We start from the raw sequence: 20,611 nt of genomic DNA on the forward strand, positions 1-20,611 counted from the left end.
CCGAAAACCCAATCGTCAGCAACTTTGTAACTGCATCTCGCGGTGATTCGATAAAAAATAAATTAATTAAAAAAAAATTCACAGGCAAGAAAAAAAAAAGCCAATATACACCGGGCTCCAGCACGGGCCTGTTTCACGCTGCCGTTCACATTTTTCAGAGGAGCCGTCACGTGCATTTCAGGGTTCCTCGACTCAACCGTCGGATCCACACGGGGCAAAGCCCAAACCATCCAGGCCAAGTTCTGCGGAGGCCTTGTGTGTGTTAAAGCCACACACGCCGAGGACTCGGCCCGCGTCCAGCACCTGCGCCACCTCCCCGGCCCGGCCCTCAGTCTCTCCTCACTCAGCTCCAAGCCCCGGGAATAGAAAGCACGGGATGGGGGGATGGGGGGAGGGGGGAAGAGGAGACCGCCGGGGGTGACCCAGGACCACAGAGCGGGGAGGAGCCCCCGAGCGCCAGCGGGTATGGCCCTGAAACCGGAAAACAGGGGGAAAGGGAAGAAAACCAAAGCAACTTCCCTCCGTGCCGGTATCCCAAACACTCCACACGGGTTGGATCTTTTTCCTATGGAGGCTGAGAGCAGCCAGGGGCCTGTCACAGAGCTCTGACGGCGACATCCAGACCCCCCTGCTGGGTCACCACCACCCACGACCTTCCCTGGGTTCCTACAAAGCCCTGGGGGGCTGTCGCACCCCCTCCCCCCCTCCGGCCCAGGGACTTGCCCTCTGCTTGCTGGTGGCCAGCGGCGCCCTGCACGGCCCTGGGCATCTGGCACCCAGGTGGACTTCCCTGAGGTCCAGGAGGAATGCGGAGCTGTCCTGCGCCCAGCCCGGCTCCAAGGCCATGTGTGGCCACCTTCCCGTGCTGCCCCAGGCCTGCCCGGGCTCCTCCCAAGGGCTGGGGTCCGGTGGGGGGACGGCAGGACACACTCTGGCCCCAGGGGCATCCCCCTACCTGCATCAGGTCCTGCTTCTCTTTCTCTCCTGAGCTGATGGCCTTGCGGATGGACTTCAGCTCGGCCAGGATGGCCTTCGCTTCGCCCAGCTCGTAGCCGCTCTGGCCGCCAGACATCTTCTTGTCGATTCTGCTCAGGGAGGGGAAAGACAGACCAACACAGCAGAGCTGAGACACCAGCAGGGGCGAGCAAGCCCGGGGGCACCCTGCCCGGGCGTCCACAATGCCGCTGCCCTCCCTGCCGGCCATGGTCTCCCCCGCCCCGCCCTGCCCCCCCCCGCCCTGCCTCTCACCTGGTCCACTTCTAATCGGTCCAACCTTCCCCTTGGTTTGGCTGTGTTTGGGGAGCCCTCCCCGGGGCGTGCTCAGGCTGTGTTGGGGGACCCCAGGGTGCTGGGGGTCGCACTCACTCAGCCCCCCGCCCTGCTTGTACCTGTCCATGGAACCATCTCTCAGGCCCATGTCTCTGCCTCAGTTTTTGTTTTCCTGCCTGTTCTCTTGTTTTGGTGGGAGGGGGGAAAGTGCTCTCTGGCTCTGCACTCAGGGATCACTCCTGGCAGTGCTCCGGGGGACCCTATGGGATGCCTGGGTTTGAACCTGGGTGGGCCGTGTGCAAGGCAAGAGCCCTCCCCACGGTCCCCTCGCTCCGGGCCCAGATGTGGAGGTCGGTTTGTGTGTTGGTGTCTCGGCTCCCTGTAGCCACCCTGTGAGTCGGTGGGGGGCCGACTCACAGAGACCCACACAGAGACCCCCTGAGAGTCAGCGTGTGCCCATTCAGCCCCGTCGGCTGCCGGGGCGGAAAGCCCAGCCTGAACTCTCCATGCGACCCCAGACTCTCGGTGTGGAGGGGGAAAGGCACGGAGGGCGGCAGGGATGTCCTGTCCGTCTCTTCCTGAGAGACGCTTGGCCCCGCGCCCCACCGGGAGCCCCTTCCTGGGCCCGAGGCACAGCCTCCGCATGCGGGAGCCCCGGGTTCAACCCCTGAGCACGTCGGGGTGTGGGGCCCGTCCCCCGGGGGCCGGTCCTTTCCCCTAAGAAGGTCCCTCCTAGTATCGGAGTGTCCCCGGCCGGCCCTCTGGGTTGACCCCTCAGGCCCGGGTGGGAGGTCCCCTGTGCCCTGGAATGGAAACTGCTTCGTTTCCTGACGGCCGACCAGCCAGGCCTCCGCGCAGAGGGCCGACTCGGGGCCTGTCTTTCCGCCGGGGGCTCAAGGGATCAGAATCAGCGCGGGAGCGGGCCTGAATCTCGGCAACAAATGCCTATTGTCCGCGCCCGGAATGTTATTGACAGATTCTTAAACATGCCTCGGATTCCTATAAAAAGGGCCCGCGAGCCAGCGGCCCCGGGAACAATACAGCATTGTTCCGTCCGTGTAACAGAAACAGCAAGTTGGGCTAACCTTTCCTCCCGGCCGGCGGCAGCCACCATCTCACGTGCCCAGCCCGGGGCCCGTGGGCATCTCTCGGCACCCCTTCGAGCGGCTTCCGGCGCAGAGCATCCCCGGCCTGCAGACCCCGGCCCCCAGCCCCAGCCCTGCCATTCTAGGTCAGCGGGTCTGAGGGGAGCTCTGTGGCCTGTGGGGGCCCCTGGGACCACCCAGGGGTCCTCATGCCGTCGGCCTGGGAGAAGCCCATGCCGAGGCTATGCTCTGGCTCCGAGGATACTGTGAGGAGGACCCAAAGGACCATCTAGGTCACCCCAACGCGGGGTACAATGGTCACACACGTGCCCGGAGCCCAAGCACGTTCTTAATTGGTTCCCACTCACCACCATTTTTTTGGTTTTTTTTTTTTTTTTGCTTTTTGGGTCACACCCAGCGATGCTCAGGGGTTACTCCTGGCTCTGCACTCAGGAATTACTCCTGGTGGTGCTCGGGGGACCATATGGAATGCTGGGAATTGAATCCAGGTTGGCCTCGTGCAAGGCAAACGCCCTCCCCTCTGTGCTATCGCTCCAGCCCCCTGCCACCATTTTTCACCTGAGAAATTTTCACACACACCCCCCACGTGCACAGGTATATAAAAGATGTTATGTGCACACCAAACATTTACTGATAATTAATCACCAAAAAACTTACGGCAGATATTTTGGGGGGCTGGAGTGACAGTACAGCAGGTAGGGGCATTGGCCCTGCATACTGCTGGCCTGGCTTCAATCTCCCCATCACACGAGTCCCCCTGAGCCCCACTAGGAGTGACCCCTGAGTGCAGAGCCAGGAGGAAAGCCTGAACACCACCAGGTGTGGCCCCCAAACTGCTCCCCTCAAAAAAAAAAAAAAACCACAACACAACAACAAAAAACCCATATTTTTTTTGTATGTGTGTGTGCGCACGAGCGTTCGTGCATGCACATGTGTGCAGATCTAGGCCCCCGCCCTCTAGTGCTCGGGGATGGCTCCCGGCAGGGCTCGAGACCCTACGAGGCACCTTCCCCGCTGTACTGTCTCTATGGACATGCATAGACTTTAGGATGGCTCACGATTCTCCACACTCAGCTATGCCACGGGACACGGCCGGGGAGCGCGGCCTGGACCCAGGAGGCCGGAGGCCGGAGGGAAGGGCGCGGAGGGCCGGGGCGCGTGCCTGCTAAGTGGAAGGCAGAAGGCGGCTGAGTGCCCTGGAGGAAGCAGGACCCCCACTACCCCGCGCCCTGCACCCAGGAGCCTGGGAAACCCGGCGTCCCTTCCCACCAATGGCCCCTGGCCTGGGGACCAAGAGGCACAAGGACGGGGGCTTCAGGGCCGAGCCCCCGGGAAAGCCGAGGGAAGCACCCTCTGTCTGCAGAGACTTGCTTCTCTCTGCCCGGCCCAGCTGGAGGCCAGACCTGGGCCCGCCAGACCAAGGGGCTGACAGGAAGGGCCGGAGGGGGCCCACAGAGGAGGACGAGGGGTGCTGCATCCAGGGTGGCGGAGAGGGGCCTGGGGCTCCACACCCACCAAGCTCTGGGCCTGCGAGACTGGCAGACCCAGGGATGCAGACACGACCCTCGAGGAGGAGGTGGCCTGGGTTCGAATCCCGGCACCCCCAGCACCTCTGCGCGTGGTCCAAACCCCCCAACAGAGAAGCATGAGAACTCGATCTCGTTTCCGGCACTGAGTTCCCTCCTGGTTTGTGCTGGTCAGCTTGGGGGAGGGTGTGTGTGGGGGGGGGGGAGGGAGGGCCCGCAGGACTTGGTCTGTGGTGCTCAGAGGAGCCGGGCCAGGGCGGGCCGCGCTGGTACTCACTGCTGCAGCGTCTCGAAGCCTTGCTCTTTATACAGCAGCTCCTGCTTCATCTGCCACAGCTCCTGCTTCAGCTTCTTCACCTGCGGGGAGGCAGCAGAGTCGACAGAGGTGTCTGTCAATGACTAGCAGTAAGCCTCGGGGAAATCACTGGGCGGGGGGGCACAGGCGCGGGGGAACCACCACAGGGGAGGCCCAGACAAGGGCAGTGGATTCCAGGGACCAACTGCAGCCCTCAGTCGGTCTGCAGATCTGTGGCACCGGGCGGCGGGCTGTGAGGCCACCCTGAGCCACCATCCACGCCAGTGCCCAGGGGCCAGTTAGGGGGAGACACAGCCCAGGTGCCGAGCACACGAGGCCCCGAGTTCCATCCTTGGCCCCCTGGTCCGTCCCCTGGCAGCACTGTGGTGTGGCCCGGGGTCTCCTGGGCACTTTTAGGGGTGACACCTAAACACACACACACACACACACACACACCAAGCGGGGCACTGGGGAGAGAGCACAGCGGGGAGGGCACCTGCCTCGCAAGCAAGCGAGCAAGCGGCTCTGGTTCCATCCCCAGCGACCTGGAGCGATCAGGAGCACAGAGGCAGGAGTAAGCCCTGGCACTGCCGGCGTGGCCCCCAAACCCCACTAAAAATCAATTAAAAACCTTTTTTTGTTGTTGTTGTTGGGGGAAGGGGTCGTTCACGGGGCCATGGTATGTGGATGAAACCCAGGCCAACCGCAGCTAAGGCCGGCGCCCTGGCCGCTGTCCTGTCACTCCAGCTCATACAAAGCACTTGAAACACAACCACAAAATTACCCTCGTTCACGTCCCCACGTCCTCCACTGGGATGAGGGTCTCCCAGCTCTGGCCCTGACCTGGGGTCCAGGCCAGGCCGGTCACGCTCCCTCCCCAGCTAGGCAGCTCACTGCCCACTGCTCCCATTTCCCAAGGATTTTCGCACCCCCCCCCCGGGAGAAGTGGACCAACCCTGCTGCGGCTGGAGCTTCTAGAACAAACTTGGCCCATGGGAGCAGGGCGGGGGGTAGGTCGAGGAATCCGTGCTGGTGGCCAAGTTGGGGGGGTTGGGGAAAGCACTTCCTCCTGCTATTATATATGTCTGAGACGACAGCACTGACACTGGGCAGGCCTGACAGCGCTGGGCTGGTTTCACCACGAGTTAAAAGGCTTCCTCGGTTACAGAAACTCACTTCCATAGATTAAGAAATGGCTTATTGCATAATCCCAGCAGATTGTATGCTTCTCTCTGTCTCTGTCTCTGTCTCTCTCTCTCTTTGCAAAAAAAGTAGGTTGTGATTATTCTGTGAAGTTTCAAAAAAAAAAAATCTGTACTGGTCTATCTTAAAAATCTGTCTTAAAAACAGTGTGAAGGGCCAGAGTGATAGCACAGCGGGTAGGGCGTTTGCTTTGCATGTGGCCAACCCAGGTTCGATTCCCAGCATCCCACAGGGTCCCCCGAGCACCGCCAGGAGTAATTCCTGAGTGCAGAGCCAGGAGTAACTCCTGAGCATTGCTGGGTGTGACTCCCCCCCAAAAAAAAACAAACCACAGTGTGAAAACAATATGCAGTGATGGGCAGTGACGGTTATTTGTAAAATATAGAGAAATACTGTAAAGGTTTCCAAGGTGCTTTTGAACTTTCATTCCTTGTTTCTTCTACCCCCCCCCCCCCGCCGCCCCGCACCATGGGGAACCAAACAGACGTGACCTTTGCCCTCGGGGCCTCAGAGCCATGGGGAAGCTGGGCACTCGGCACATCGCCGAGCCAGAAGTCAGAGTGGCCACTTGCAAGAGGAGATGCTGCTTGGGGAGAATGTTGCGTCCGTGGCATTCTATCAAGCTCTCGGACCCTGGCCCTCCACCCTTCTACTACGAATTCCTTCACCTGCTTGTTCTAGGGACTACTGAATGTTGTCTGGGATTTGCCCACTACTGCTGAGGGTTTTTTATTTTGTTTTATTTTATCCTTAGAATTTCTGCTAACTCTGTTTTATGTAGTTTCAGGCCCATATTTTAACAGCTGCAGCAGAGATCCATGGCCCTCTTTCATTCCCTAGGAGAGCGTTTTGACCAAAAATCTATCTCTTAAAAATTTAACAAGGGGCTGGAGTGATAGCACAGCGGGTAGGGCGTTTGCCTTGCACGCGGCCGACCCGGGTTCGAATCCCAGCATCCCATATGGTCCCCTGAGCACCGCCAGGGGTGATTCCTGAGTGCATGAGCCAGGAGTGACCCCTGTGCATCGCCGGGTGTGACCCAAAAAGAAAAAAAAAAAAAAAATTAACAAAACTATACAGGGGCTGCCCCCCGGCCCAGAGAATGCAGGGGCACCTGGCCGTGGACGATTCTGAATCCATCGCTACCAGGATTTCATCCGATCCAAACACAGCAACGATAGTTTAATTTATAAAGTAGGCAGAGCAAGAAACTAACAACAACAACTAATTGTCACAGCATCATAGGGCAATTCTAACAATGTGCCGAAACAAAGGCTGCAGGGTCTCTGTCTCTCTCTCTGTCTTATTCAGAACACCTATCTGCACTGTACACGGTATTTGGGGACTGAGGTTGAGGCGAACAGGAACAGCACGGGGAGAGTCCTGTCTCATCCTCACCTTGCTTAGAACTAATCATCTTCTCCCCCCATCCTTTCATTTTTAACTTCTCTGTATCTTCATTTCCTGGACTGGAGCGATAGCACAGCGGGTAGGGCGCTTGCCTTGAAAGCGGCGACCTGGGTTTGATAACTCATCCCTGTCGGAGAGCCCAGCAAGCTACCAAGAGCATCCTGCCTGCACGGCAGAGCCTGCCAAGCTACCCGTGGCGTATTTGATATGCCAAAAACAGTAACAACAAGTCTCACAATGGAGACGTTACTGATGCCCGCTCAAGCAACTCGATGAACAATGGGACGACAGTGCTAACAGTGCTTAAAAATTTAAATTTATTCATATTTTGTTTTTTTTTGGGAGGAAGGGAGATCACACCTGGCGATGCTCAGGAGTTCCTCCTGGCTCTGCACTCAGAAATCACCCCTGGGGGTGCTCAGGGGACCATATGGGATGCCAGGGATCGAACCCAGGTTGGCTGCCGGGTTGGTTGTGTGCAAGGCAAACGCCCTCCCCACTGTACTATTGCTCCAGCCCCAGGAAGATTTTTTTTTTAATCCAGCCTATTAATCTATCTTAAAATTCGAACATGGAATACAATCATGCTGAAGCCACATCTGGATCTAAGTGCACCGACTCCCAAGAGGCTCTTCAGGCGGCAAACTTCTCTCTGCCTCCCTCTCTGGCCGCACTGGGCATTTCTGGCCGGACGGAGCACTGGGATGCAACACGTGAATCCGATTCTGTCTGGAAAAGCCTTTACTCTGGGCACTGGAAGGAAGCTGCCTTGCTGGGTATGAAATCCTAGTTGATGGTTATTTTCTCTTAGTACGCAGAGATCATTCCACTTTCCTTCCATCGCTGCTATGAAACAGTCCACTGTCTCTCTTCAGCTGCTGGACCTTTGCAAACAATCTCTTTTCTTGCTGAACCTTAGTAATTTAGGCATTATCTGCTCGATTAACAAAAGTTCTACCTCGTTCTTTTTGTTTCTCTCTGATCCTTTTATTACTCTTTTTTTGTTTGTTTGTTTGTTTTTTTACTGTGTTCTTTGTTTTTAGGCCACACCCAGAGCTGTTCATGGCTGACTGCTGGCTCTGCACTCAGGGATCACTCCAGGTGGTACTTGGGGGACCATATGAGGTGCCAGGGATCCAAACAGGGCTGGACTTGTGCAAGGCAAGCTCATTACCCTACCCGCTGTACTATCTCTCCAGCCCCAATTTTCATACTACTGAAAATTCTTTATTCATATTTTCAATTCCTTACTTCTTGAAATATATCAGATACCTGTATATTGTCTTCTGTCCTTATAATCAACACTCTTTGAGGCACTTGAAGATTTGATTCCTTTTTTTTTTTTGGCTGGTTCTTTATTGGGGGGGTGTTGGGTTTGGGGGGAACACACCTGGTGATGCTCAGAGCTTACTCATGGCTACTCAAGAATTTTTCTCTCCCTTTCTTGGCTTTGCATCATTTGACTAAGTAGGCGACTTCTCCCATGGCCCTCTGAAAGGGGTGGTAGTGCCATAGTGTAGTACTGAGTCAATTACTAACTGACTGGAGCAGTGTAATAGTCAAACAATTACTGATTGATTGAGTGCAGTGCTAAGGATTGAACTCAGAATCTCACAGGAGAGGCACCTATTCTGCCAATGGAACATCCAGGGTTACGGATGCTCTAAAGGCCTTTGGGTGGGCTGGAGGGCGTGTTTGCCTTGCACACGCCTGACTGGGGTTCGACCCCCAGCATCCCATATGGTCCCCCAAGCACCACCAGGAGTAATTCCTGAGTGCAGAGCCAGGAGTACCCCTGTGCATCGCCAGATGTGACCCAAAAAGCAAAAAGCAAAAAAAAAAAAAAAGACCTTTGGTTTTCAAAAATACATTTTTGGGGGCCAGAGTGATAGTATAACAGGGGGGTGCTAGCCTTGTATGTGGCCGGTCCAGATTTGATCCCAGGTACCAGAGAGGGTCCTCAGAGTCCTGCCAGGAGAGATCCCTGAGCACAAAACCTGGAGTAAGCCCTGAGCAATGCTGGGTGTAGCCCCCCAAACAAACCAAAACCCCCCAAAACATTCTGGGCTAGAGAGACAGTACAAGGATTAAGGCACTTGCCTTGTACATAGCCAGCCCTTGTTCCCTCGCAGGGTCCCCTGAGCCCCAAGCAGGAGCGACCCCTGAGCACAAAGCTGGGCATAAGTCCTGAGCGTGGCTGGGGGTGACCCCAACCCCAAATAAATCAATACGAATACTGTCACCAAACACCGTGGCAAAGCATGCCCAGAGTTCAACATGGATCCTGAGGGGCTTCTTCCTAAAAGAAAGGGTGCGGGGGACAGAGACCCACCTTCCAAAAAGAGGAGGGAAGCCCAGATTCCAGGCAGCTCCAAGGGACAGTTGCATTTGCCCTGGCCAAAAACGGGGTGGGTAGGCCAAATAAGTTTCGGAACACTTGGATTAAAATTCTTGCTTTTGTTCTCATCGTTCCCCCCCTTCTTTGGTTACTGGGCCACACTGTGCGCAGGACTTACTCCTGTGCTGTGACTGAAAGCACCTCCCCCCATACCATCTCTCTGGCCCCCACGTTTTCGTGTTCACACAAAATAGCCCGGAGGCAGCTCAAGGAGTCAACTGCTGGCCCAAAATAAAAGAGGCAAAAAACAGACTGGGTCCAAGTTTGTGATACGTAAGAAATCTAGACAAGGCTTTGAGGAGGACATGGAGCTTAGCTAACTGATTATTTTGTCCAAACATTACATATATATGTACAGAATGTGGGCATGGAGCAAAAATAAGCAGATATATCCACAAAAAGCATCAAACAGAAATTTCAAAAGGGAAAAAATACACTGGGGAATGAGACTGAAATTGGTAATAAAAGAAAATCCCCAAGTGTTGAATATGAAGCAATACCATCACATGAGAAATCGTAAGGAAGCCAGGAAATATTCGGAGTCGACCGGCAATGAAAACGCAACACTCAGACCCCCTGAGGCATGGGTGAGAGCCTCGCGCTGCGGCTGAGAGAGTCTCTCGGTGCGTCCAGAAGGGTCTCGAGAGTGAGCTTGGGGCCCCTCGAGCTTGAGCCCCCTCGCCAGCATTTGCTCAAGAGTTTCCCTTCGGATGCAGCAATTCCGCTCCCAGTGTGCAAGCCACAAAAAGTGGCCCCGTGTGGACCAAGCTACGAGTCCGGTTCACTAGGGCATCATCCAAGGGAGCAGAAATCGGACTCAACGTCACTGTGCACCGGGAGGAGACGTGAAAAGCAACGTCAGGGCCGGACACAGAAACGAAATGTGTGAGAGTGGCTGGGCCTGTCCAGGCGGCTGCACTGAAGCACGAGCAGACGACACAGGTGCACGCCTCTCAGCGTTCAGGGTTCCCAGCAGGCAGACACGGCAGCCTGGGTGAATGCGGGGACAGTGTTCCCACCAGGGGGGAGGATAATGCCAAAGAGAGGGGACGAGTGGGGCTCTGGGCTCATCCTAATTCCTCGTTCACGGCACAAATGTGGGTTGCGGGAATTTGCTTGGCCAGAAAGAGCAATGGCCGGCATGCAGCCCCGAGGAAGCACAGGGTGGTGGTGGGGGACAGGGGGGGGGCGGGGGGGCTTTGGTGGAGGAGAGGAAGGACTAGGGCATGTGTCTGGAGGGCAAGGTCTCAGGTTTCATCCCGGAAACAAACAAACAAAAAAAGACTTTGTGACAAGAACTGGAAGCCCCTTGAAACAGTGGGATGCCAGAGGGGGCGGGTGAGAGCCTGCCCTGCCCCAAGGGACCCAGCCCCGGCAGCCGAAAACTTCCAGAACCCAACCGCTGCCACGCTCCAGGCCACTCCCCACACGCTCAGGCTGAGCCTCATGTATGACTGGACGTATCGTTGGACCACGCGGCCACACACATCATAAGACACTCCCTACCCATTCTCCATAGGTGCCACACCACATCTGATGGGGTTCAAGCAGTAGGCAACAAATCATAGAGGGAAATATATGTGTGTGTGTGTGTATACATATTTTCAGATATATATGTGAAAGCTCACATCACTCAACCTTTAACAACATGTTAGTGATATCCTAAAGAAGGCCTTAATGGCCCCTGCCAAAATAGAACAATCTTCACACTGTTTCCTCTACGGATACTTTTTTGTAGCATTTTCAAGCGTTTTTTCATAACAGACAATACAAAATACATTATTTCAGTTGTGCTTTGGGACAGGACTTGGGGCTTGGGATGGAAACCTGCCAAATTTGGTGGTGGGATTGGTGTTTGAATATTAAATGCAATCAAATATTGTGAACTGCCTCATAAAATAGAAAAGTTTATAGATAAACAAATAAATAGTGGGGCGCCTACAGAAAGAGCAGCCGGGCTCGATTCCCAAAGGGCAGGTCTGAGCGCGATAAGGAGAAGCTGTGGAAATTCAAAGTCTGACTTAGGCGCCCACCGCCAAGCCGGCAGCTCCTGGCCAGGCCAGGGGAGGCAGTGGCCGGGACGCGGCCGAGCCCCAGACTGGGGAGCTCCCGGCCCTGCCACCGGCCCACAGTGCTCGGGTGTATCCTGGCGGGAGGGGAAAGAAAGTCTTACCCTTAATCGCGTCGTGGAGATCTCGGCCTTCAAGATATCGGGGTCGTACTTAGTACTGGAGGAAGAGCCTGAGAACACTTTCGAGAGAGAAGAGAGAGAGAGAGAGAGAGAGAGAGAGAGAGAGAGGGAAAAAAAAAGAGAAATGACTCTGAGGAGCTGCCCAGCTACGTCTCGGCTGGACGTTTACCCTCCACAAACAGGAAGCACGGGCGTCTGGGCTGAACTGGACAAGCGGCTACCGTAATAAAAAGTCCTCACACCTTTACAACGTTCTCTGGAAAACCCAGAAGGGCGGCAAAGGGGTTCGGCAGCTGATACTCAGGAAGGGGTCAGGCATCCATCCGGCACCACCACAAATAAAAACCACGTGGGCCAGAGAGGATAGTACGGCGGGGACCGCACTTGCCTTGCTCAAGGCTGACCCGGGTTTGGTCCCCGTCATCCCCTATGGTCCCTCGACCCCACCAGGGATGACTCCGGAGCGTGGAGCCAGGAGTAATCCCTGAGCTCACATGTGTGACCCAAAAACCAAAATACAAAATTAAAATAAAAACCACCACCAGCGACTGGAAAAAAGGCATCTCTGTGACGAAACCCCTGGGTCTACTCTCCTTCACAGATCAGGAACAAAATCTTAGAGGCTCGACGGCGGCTGAGGAGAGCCGGGTTGTATCGAGCCCGTCGGAGCCCGTCACAGCTGCCTCTGGTAGCCAGGGACAGGGGGGCAGTGGCCGTGGGAGCTCAGAGGCCTCGCTCTCGTGCCTGGCTCAGGGAGCACCGTACTAGGTGGAGCACAGAGGGCCAAATTCTTTGCCTCGAGCTGAAAAAGGTTAAAAAAAAAAAAAAAGAAAATCAACTCTCGATGACATTAAAGACGGCCGGGGAACAGTCCAGGAAGCTTGGCGCACGCCTCGCACGTGGGAGACCCTGAGTCTGATCCCAGGTACATACAAAATACATACATGAGTAAAATCATGCGTGGGTGGATGAACAAACGGGTAAGTGAAGAAATGCATGAATGAATGAAGGTCAGCAAGGCAGGGGAGGGGTGAGAACAGACGGGATTAGTGCTCCTCTGATGAGAAAGCACAAGCTGGGGATGCGGGCGCCCTGCCCAGCCAGACCTTCGAGAGACGCCTTCCGCTTCGGGAAGCAGCTGACCCAGAGCCAACGTCCAACCGAGAAGCTGCCTCTTTGCTAGTGACAGCCTGGTCTGCCTTCATGCCTCCCACCTCCTTTCCTTTCTTTTGCTTTTAAGCCTCCCCTGGTGGTGCTCAGGGCTAACTCCTGGTTCTGCGCTCAAGGATCACTCCTGCTCAGGGCAGGGTCCCAGGTCAGCCACATGCCAGGCAAGTACGCTACCCACTGAGCTCTCTCTTCGGCCCCAGGCAGCACACTGCCCACTGAGCTCTCTCTTCAGCCCCTGGCAGCACTCTAGCCACTGAGCTCTCTCTTCGGCCCTCTGACCCCCTCCAGCCCAGAGCATCAGTTTACAGCCTAGTACCCCCACTCACAGCTGGTGCGTGAGCTCGACTTCTCCTTGTAGGCATCGTTGAGCCGCACATACTCGTCCAGGGCCAGAGCCAGCCTCTGCTCCTTCACGTGGTACAGCTCCTTCTGCGTGCGGAGCGCGTCCCGCGCCACCGACAGGTAATCCTTGAGCATCTTCTCCTGCTCGCCCCGCCATTGTTTCCGCGGGTCTTCGATCTGCGTGGTTTCTGGAAAGACACGAGCAGGGGATTTTTGTCATCGAGGTCGTTGAGGGCAGGCTTGGGGCATTCCCCAAGGTTAAGTGTGCCAAACAAGAACGCATGCGTGAGGCACCAGATCCGACCCCTGGCACCGCTGAGCCCAAGTGGCACAGCATCAGGGCCAGGGCATGGAACCAAGCATCTCTGGAGAGAACTCTGGGGCCCCTGGGCACTGCTGGGGAGGAAAGGGAGCAGCTTAAATTCCTTGGAGGCGTTCGCTGGCATCTGGCGTGGCCCTCCAGAAACCGGCTTCCATTTTAGTTGACACCATTGGTCTCCGTCCACTCTTTCCGGGCCCTGGTCAGTGACTCATTTTCCCCATGAACTGTCAAGGCTAGGACCAGGACTGCCCAGAACCCTGGGGCCCACCCCCAATGGCCTTCTACAGATGAAAGACCGGGCTTTGGGGCTGGAGCTACAGCACAGCGGGGAGGGCGTTTACTTTGCACGTGGCCAACCCAGGTTCGATCCCCAGCATCCCATATGGTTCCCCGGGCACTGCCAGGAGTAACCCCTGTGCATCGCCAGGTGTGACACAAAAAGCAGAAGAAAGAAAGGAAGGAAGGAAGGAAGGAAGGAAGGAAGGAAGGAAGGAAGGAAGGAAGGAAGGAAGGAAGGAAGGAAGGAAGGAAGGAAGGGAGAGAGAAAGAAAGAGAGAAAGAAAGAAAGAGAGAAAGAAAGAAAGAAAGAAAGAAAGAAAGAAAGAAAGAAAGAAAGAAAGAAAGAAAGAAAGAAAGAAAGAAAGAAAGAAAGAAAGACTCTTTTGCCTGCATCCAAGTTACCTCTGACCTCAGTTTTGTCCACTCCCCGTTCCCCAGCCCCGTTTCCTGCACCCCAAATCTCTGGCCACTTCCTCGAGGGTATGGTCCTGTTTCGGGCTGCCACCGGCGCTGCCCACCCCAGGCCAGCAACCACCCACCACAAGCAGCACGGACGCCCGGCAAGAACACTTTGCCACAATGACAACGATGGCAACGGCTACGGTGATGAATTATCCGCTGACTACCGTTATTGGGGCTGGTGCTGCCGAGCTCCTTGGAGTGGGGGGAGGCGCACTCTCCCCATCTCGGCTGTGCACTACGTTTTACAAAAACAGGAGTCAGAGCCCCCACCCAGACCCGGCGTTTCCCCGGCACCAACATGGCCCCGCTCCTCGGCCAAGCCCCAAAGGGACGTGATGTCACGGACCCTCCCCCGGCAGGCGGGTCCAGGCTGAGAACTCGGGGCCCTTTTGGGAATGGGGCCAAACGGCCCCCTCCTGCCTGCAGGCCCAGCACCCCCTCCCCCCGGCCACACGACACCCTCTGGCACAGGCACAGCCCTGCTTTACAGCTGAGCTGCGCTGGGCTGCCCAGTCACGGAGTTGTTCCAGCCCCACAGCTTGAGTGCGTGGCCGTGTGAAAACTCCCCACTTCACAGCACCGCCAGCCCAGTCAGGGCGCTGCAAACGCGATGGGAGCATCGCAGAGAAGCCCACCAAACTCAGCGAGCAAAACCAGTAACCCAGAAGGCTCCACGGGCACCAGCCGGCCCTGGGGAATCCTCAGACAATGACCTCAGGAACACCATTGTGAGATGTGACAATGAGCACAGCTCGACTCCGAGTGACCATTTGCCCATTTGCTGTAACAAGCAACAGGAAATACACTGGTGCCAGCTAAGGTGGCAGGCTTCGGGGGAGGGATCTGTGTTGGAACGGCGAATGCCTGAAACAACTCTACTATGAACAACTTTGTAAACTACCTGGGGGTTATGGGGCTGGAGAGATACTGTAGCGAGTCGGGTGTGTGCCTTGCACCCGGCCTGCCCAGGTTTGATCCCCGGCACCCTGGAATTGATTCCAGGAGTGATTCTTCAGCCAAGCGCTAGGGGGAAGCCCTGAGCATTGTCAGGTGTGGCCCCCGAACAAAACACAAGCCAACAAAAAAGGAATTCTACAATACCCCCTGGCTGTGGCTTGAGAACAGCCTAGGGTCTGGCTCTCCAAGCAGTTTCCTGGTCAGCTGCAGGGTTAGGATGACACAAAATTTCTTTTTCTTTTTTTCTTTTTGCTTTTTGGGTCACAATGAGTGATGCTCAGGGGTTCCTCCTGCCTCTGCACTCAGGAATCACTCCTGGTGGTACTCAGGGGAGTTAATATGGGATGTAGGGGAGCGAACCTGGGTTGGCCAGGTACAAGGCAGACGCCCTCCGTGCTGCACTATCACTCCAAGGCCCACTCCCCCCCCCCACACACAAAATTTCAATGAGTCAGAGTTCCTCTGGTGGACCCCAGGCATTGCTGCTGTATTTCACCCAATGGTCGCGGCCACATGATCACTGCACCAGTTCTGTTTAAAACTTAACTCAAAAGTTGAGTTTTAAACTTTGGTCTCCTAGGGCTGGAGCCATGGTACAGCGGGGAGGGCGTATGCTTGTACCCAGCCAACCCAGGTTCGATTCTCGACATCTCATATGATCCCCCGAACACTGCCAGGAGTGATTCCTGAGTGCAGAGCCAGGAGTAACCCCTGAGTATCGCTGGGTGTGGCCCCCAAAGCAAAAGTAATAATAAAAATAAAATAAACTTTGTTCTCCTGACTGTCTCTGGCATGATCACTTGTCAGGCCCCCTGGAAGACGAGCACCGGTTTCAGTGTCACAGTGAGGAGTCACAGGGGGCGGGTGACGAGGTCCCGAGTCAGGATTCAAACCTTCCCGCGAGAGCTGGACAGGCCCTCTGCCAGCAGCACGGTCACATGCGGGAAGCTTTTCTTTCTGATTCGGGGTAAAAAATAAAAAATGACTCTGGAGGCGTCACCAGCCCGTTGCAACATACAGTCACAAGTATTCTGCGCATCCTAGTCTCGCGCCAAAGATAATTTAGTAATAAATGATGCATTTCGGTTTTGGGGTTTTGCTTTGGGGCCACACCCAGCAGTGCGCAGTGGGGGAACCGATGTGGTGCTGGGGAATTGAACCCAGGTCAGACATACACAAGACAATCGCCCTACCCACTGTACTATCTCTCTGGCCCCTGGTAACAAATGATTTTCAAGGACTACTAGCACGTGTGACTGTATGTGTGTGTGTATGTGGGGGTGGGGGATATGGAGGGGAGTGAGCTTCATGCTTCATTTTTCTTGCAAAAACAAAACTGGCATTAAAACGGCAATGATTGTGTGGTGTAATCCAGTGGCTATGGAAGCTTCCGGGCGAGGCCAGGAGCAGGAGTAAGGACAGCTGAGGGCCATGGTGTCGGGTGTCCTAGGGGGAGCCGCACTAGGTCAGGAATAAGGTAGCCACAGGCCAGTGGTCAGCCCTTGCTGGCCAACAACCCCACATGAATGAGTCTGGAAACAGACCCGTCTTCAGCCCTCCTGGGCAGGGCAGCCTGTGGGGACAGTGGACAGTGGAGGCCAGGCCATGAACCAAAGGGCCCAGCTAAGCCCAGCCAGGGTGCCTGGCCCATAGCATCCAGGAGACAAATCAAAGCATTTTCAGTTTCGGGGAATCTGGGATCGTGAGACAGATAACCAATAAAATGAAGCACACTGAGACCTTGGGAGGTACTAACGTGCATCCTTACACACAAGGCTCTGCACGTCCCCGCCATTCTTCTCAGAGGACGCGCCCTCTGCGGATCTTTGGAGATTCTGTCTCACCGGGTGGCCCTCTCTTGGGGGAACTGGCTTATTCGCAGTGAAATGCTTGTCAACAGGTTGAAATGCCACAGGAAGTAGCAACAGGCTCAAATGACCACAGCGCCATCACCATAAGCACTTGTTTCGGGTAAGTCAGCAGAAGAACCAGCACCAGACTTGGAGAAGAAGCGTGGGAGACAGAGACATGTCTGAAACAGGGCACCACGCCGGGAGAAACCGTCGAGGGTACCCGCGAGCACCTCTGCAGGGCAGCCCCAGGCTGAGCCTCTCTTACGCCCGTCATTACCTTGGCACAAGAGATTTGCCAAGATTCCCTCACTGTGAAGACGCCCCCAGGCCCTGATCCAAGCATGGTGGGTTTTCTTTCTCTTTTTCTTCCTCTTTTTCTCTCTTTCTCTTTTCTTTCTTTTCTCCTTCCTTCCTTCCTTCCTTCCTTCCTTCCTTCCTTCCTTCCTTCCTTCCTTCCTTCCTTCTTCCTTCCTTCTTCCTTCCTTTCTTTCTTTCTTTCTTTCTTTCTTTCTTTCTTTCTTTCTTTCTTTCTTTCTTTCCTTCCTTCCTTCTCTTTCCTTCTTCCCTTCTTTCCTTTCTTATTGGATCACTGTGTACTGTATCTTTCCCACCATCAATGACCCCAATTTCCCTCCTGCCCCAACCCCTACCTGCCTCTATGGCAGACACTTTTCTCTCCTCTGTCTGTCTGTCTGTCTGTCTGTCTTTCTCTCCCCTTTTGGACCCTATGATTTGCAATACAGATACTGAAAGGTTATCAAGTATATCCCTTTACCTACTTTCAACACTCAGTTCCTGTCCAAAACAATTATTTCAACTATTATTGTCACGTTGGTCCCTTCTCTATCCTAAATGCCCTTCACTCTCCCTACCCACCCCCCCAGCTTCCAATCATTAACCAGTCCTCCTGGACCCACACAGTGTTGTTGCTGTTGTTATTACTATTATTATTATAAGAATGAATCCGCTTTGGGGATCACGGAATTCTGGTGCACGATCATTTGCATGTTGTCTATTCGGTGGAAGAAGATGCACTTCATGGGGCCCGAGCGACAGACAGTGGGAGGGCGTTTGCCTTGCATGTGGCTGGCCCAGGTTCAGCCCCCGGCATCCCATATGGTCACTGAGCACTGTCAGGAGTAATTCTTGAGTGCAGAGCCAGGAGTAACTCCTGAGCATCGCCGGGTGTGACCCAAAAAGCAAAAGTATACCACTAAAGAAGATGAGGGGAGGAGCAACGCGGCCGGAGAAATGCTCCGGACCCGAATCCGGGCCAACAACACCAGGGATCCAGACGGAGGAGGTACAGCTGGCACACGTTCTCCGGCTGGAGCCCTGGCGACACTGAGAAGCAACTAACACGGCTCCAGGTTGCGGGACTGGAACACATCCGAGCCTCGGGGGGACACTGGAGTGGGGCAGCACCTGCCCGAACTCCAAATGGTCCCGGCCGCCGGAAGTCCCGCCCTCGACCCACCCTCGGCACCATCTTCCCACCTTCAACAGAGAAGAGGCCAGGCAGTCTGATTCGCCTTCCTCCTGAAGTAAATCGGATCTTGTATATAAGAAATTTGCCGTACAAAATCACAGCTGAAGAAATGTATGATATATTTGGGAAATATGGACCTATTCGTCAAATCAGAGTGGGAAACACACCAGAAACTAGAGGAACAGCTTATGTGGTCTATGAAGACATCTTCGATGCCAAGAATGCCTGTGATCACCTGTCGGGATTCAATGTTTGTAACAGATACCTGGTAGTGTTGTACTACAATGCCAACAGGGCATTTCAGAAGATGGATACAAAGAAGAAGGAGGAACAGTTGAAGCTTCTCAAGGAGAAATATGGCATCAACACAGACCCACCGAAGTAAACGCACTCTGTTTCATTCAGGACTAAGCTGCCGCCGCCACCACGCTTTCCGTGCTCTTAATACTGAATATTGTGATGGTTTTTGTCCTGGGACGATCCTGGTTGGATTTGGGGGCCACTCCCCGCAGTGCTAGGGGAGCTCATGCAATGCCGGGGACCAGTCCGACCCTTTTTGCTATCTCCCTCGAAGATTATTTGTGATTACTTACTTGGAATCAAAATCACTTGTCATGGATAACATGGGTTAATAGTATAATTGGTAAGATTCTTGCCTTGCAGTCTTCCTGGGTTTGATCCCCAGCACTGCATAGAGTTCTCCAAGTCCCACCAGGAGTAAGCCCTAAGCACTGCCAGGTGTGACCCAAAAACAAAACAAAATTTTTTGATAAACATGTACAATGTTAAGTTAATAAACTTGATTTTAAAAAAAAAAAAAAGAAGATGAGGGGAGCTCAGCAGGTGGCACAAACCAACGTGTAAACAGTAACACACCCATTCACAATCGTTTAACACCGTGAACAACATTAAGTCGTTGACAACCGTTCACGGAAGCCTGCGGTCAGTGACCCGTTACTTCAGGCCCGTGACAGTGGATGGCGCTCTGAACGGCATTATGGAGTGCTGTCGCAACGTGGAGCGCCTGGGACTCTCCGACACAGGGAGCAAGTAGGAGAGGGGACAGCCACTCGCAAAACTGCTCGCCGCCGTCTTGGGAAAGGTGAGCCTGCACCTGAAACAGGGCCCAGCAGCTCTCCTCGAGAGCCTGGGCATGAGGGCTCATGCTCGTGAAACACCGTTCACAGCACCTGCATGCACAATGCCCACCCCAAAGGAAGCCCAAGCAGTCATCAGGTTTGACTCTTTGACTACGGTGGATGAGTGCATTTGGGCCTCACCATACCAGGACACTACCTGGCAACAAAAAGGGTCAGCTTGCCGAGAGGCGCCACATGAGAGAATCGGCAACCCTGTTCCAGAAAAGAGTTCGTGCCACGTTCTTCTATTACTATACATTTCTAGAAGAGGAGGAGTTTAACATCTGGCATTAGAAATGAGGCGGCCTCGGGCTGAGGGAGGACACAGAGGAAGGAGAACAAGTCTGCAGTAATGCAACTGCGGTGTGACCACACTAAAAATGCACTCGTTGGGTGGAATGTGAGTTATGTGCCAATCACGTTGGTTCTAGGATACCAGTGGGGGGAGGGCGGCGAGGTCAAAGCAAGGCCAAAGAAAGTGCAGAGGCTCAGCCCAACTCGAAGTGGGCTGGATCTGGCCCCTGGGCAGGGGCCACTCCTGAGCACAGCACCAGGAATAGCCCTGGGGCACTACTGAGTGTGCCCCGCCCCCCCAACAAACAAAGTATAAAACACCTGGAAATAGTCAGCAGAAAAATCAAAAGATGACTTCTACTTTGGAAAGCACAAGACTTGAAGAAACTAAAGAAAATCTCCATAAATGAATGATGGTCTATGCCATATCTCTCGAGACAGTCATTTCCCGATGGACACACTCCAAAATTCCAACACGCTCTGTTGGAGAAGTTGATGAACAGATTTAAGATTCGTCCTAAAATGCAAAGAACAACTGATATAAAGAACAAAATTGGGAACTATACTACTTGACTTTAAGATGTAGCACAAAGTCACATGCAGAAAAAGCGGCAAAACAGTTCAACGAAACAATGTCAAGAATCCTTAAGATATGGGACTGGGGCCACAGCACACCAGGGAGGGTGTTTGCCTTGCACACAGCTGACCCAGGTTCGATTCCCAGCACCCCATATAGTTCCCTGAGCACCGTCAGTAGTAATTTATGAGTGCAGAGCCAGAAGTAACCTCTGAGCATCACCAGGTATGACTGCCCCCCACCCCCCAAAAAAGAATCCAAAAGAGAATCCTTGAGATAGATTCATAAAAGCAAACAAATGATTCCAACCTCAACTCTGAGTCAGTTCG

The 20,611-nt window shown here is 54.4% G+C and overlaps 2 protein-coding genes across 2 annotated transcripts in view; one reads left to right on the forward strand and one right to left on the reverse strand.

Annotated features, from left to right (window-relative positions):
* WWC2 (WW and C2 domain containing 2) overlaps positions 1 to 20,611 on the reverse strand; it is a 129,995-nt gene that overhangs the window by 32,417 nt on the left and 76,967 nt on the right. Inside the window, exons 3-6 of the mRNA XM_055132488.1 lie at positions 12,895 to 13,098; positions 11,381 to 11,457; positions 4,179 to 4,258; positions 956 to 1,085 (exon numbers count right to left, since the gene is read on the reverse strand). Of these exons, the coding sequence (XP_054988463.1) occupies positions 956 to 1,085; positions 4,179 to 4,258; positions 11,381 to 11,457; positions 12,895 to 13,098 (491 nt within the window). The remainder of the gene's footprint in view (positions 1 to 955; positions 1,086 to 4,178; positions 4,259 to 11,380; positions 11,458 to 12,894; positions 13,099 to 20,611) is intronic.
* Positions 13,994 to 19,086, forward strand: LOC105943232 (splicing factor 3B subunit 6-like). Its single transcript, XM_055123897.1, has 2 exons — positions 13,994 to 14,114; positions 18,290 to 19,086. Exons 1-2 carry the CDS (start codon positions 13,994 to 13,996, stop codon positions 18,655 to 18,657), a joined length of 489 nt encoding a protein of 162 aa, XP_054979872.1. The 3' UTR covers positions 18,658 to 19,086.

The sequence above is a fragment of the Sorex araneus genome, chromosome 1, assembly GCF_027595985.1.
Source record: "Sorex araneus isolate mSorAra2 chromosome 1, mSorAra2.pri, whole genome shotgun sequence".
Lineage (NCBI taxonomy): Eukaryota > Metazoa > Chordata > Mammalia > Eulipotyphla > Soricidae > Sorex > Sorex araneus.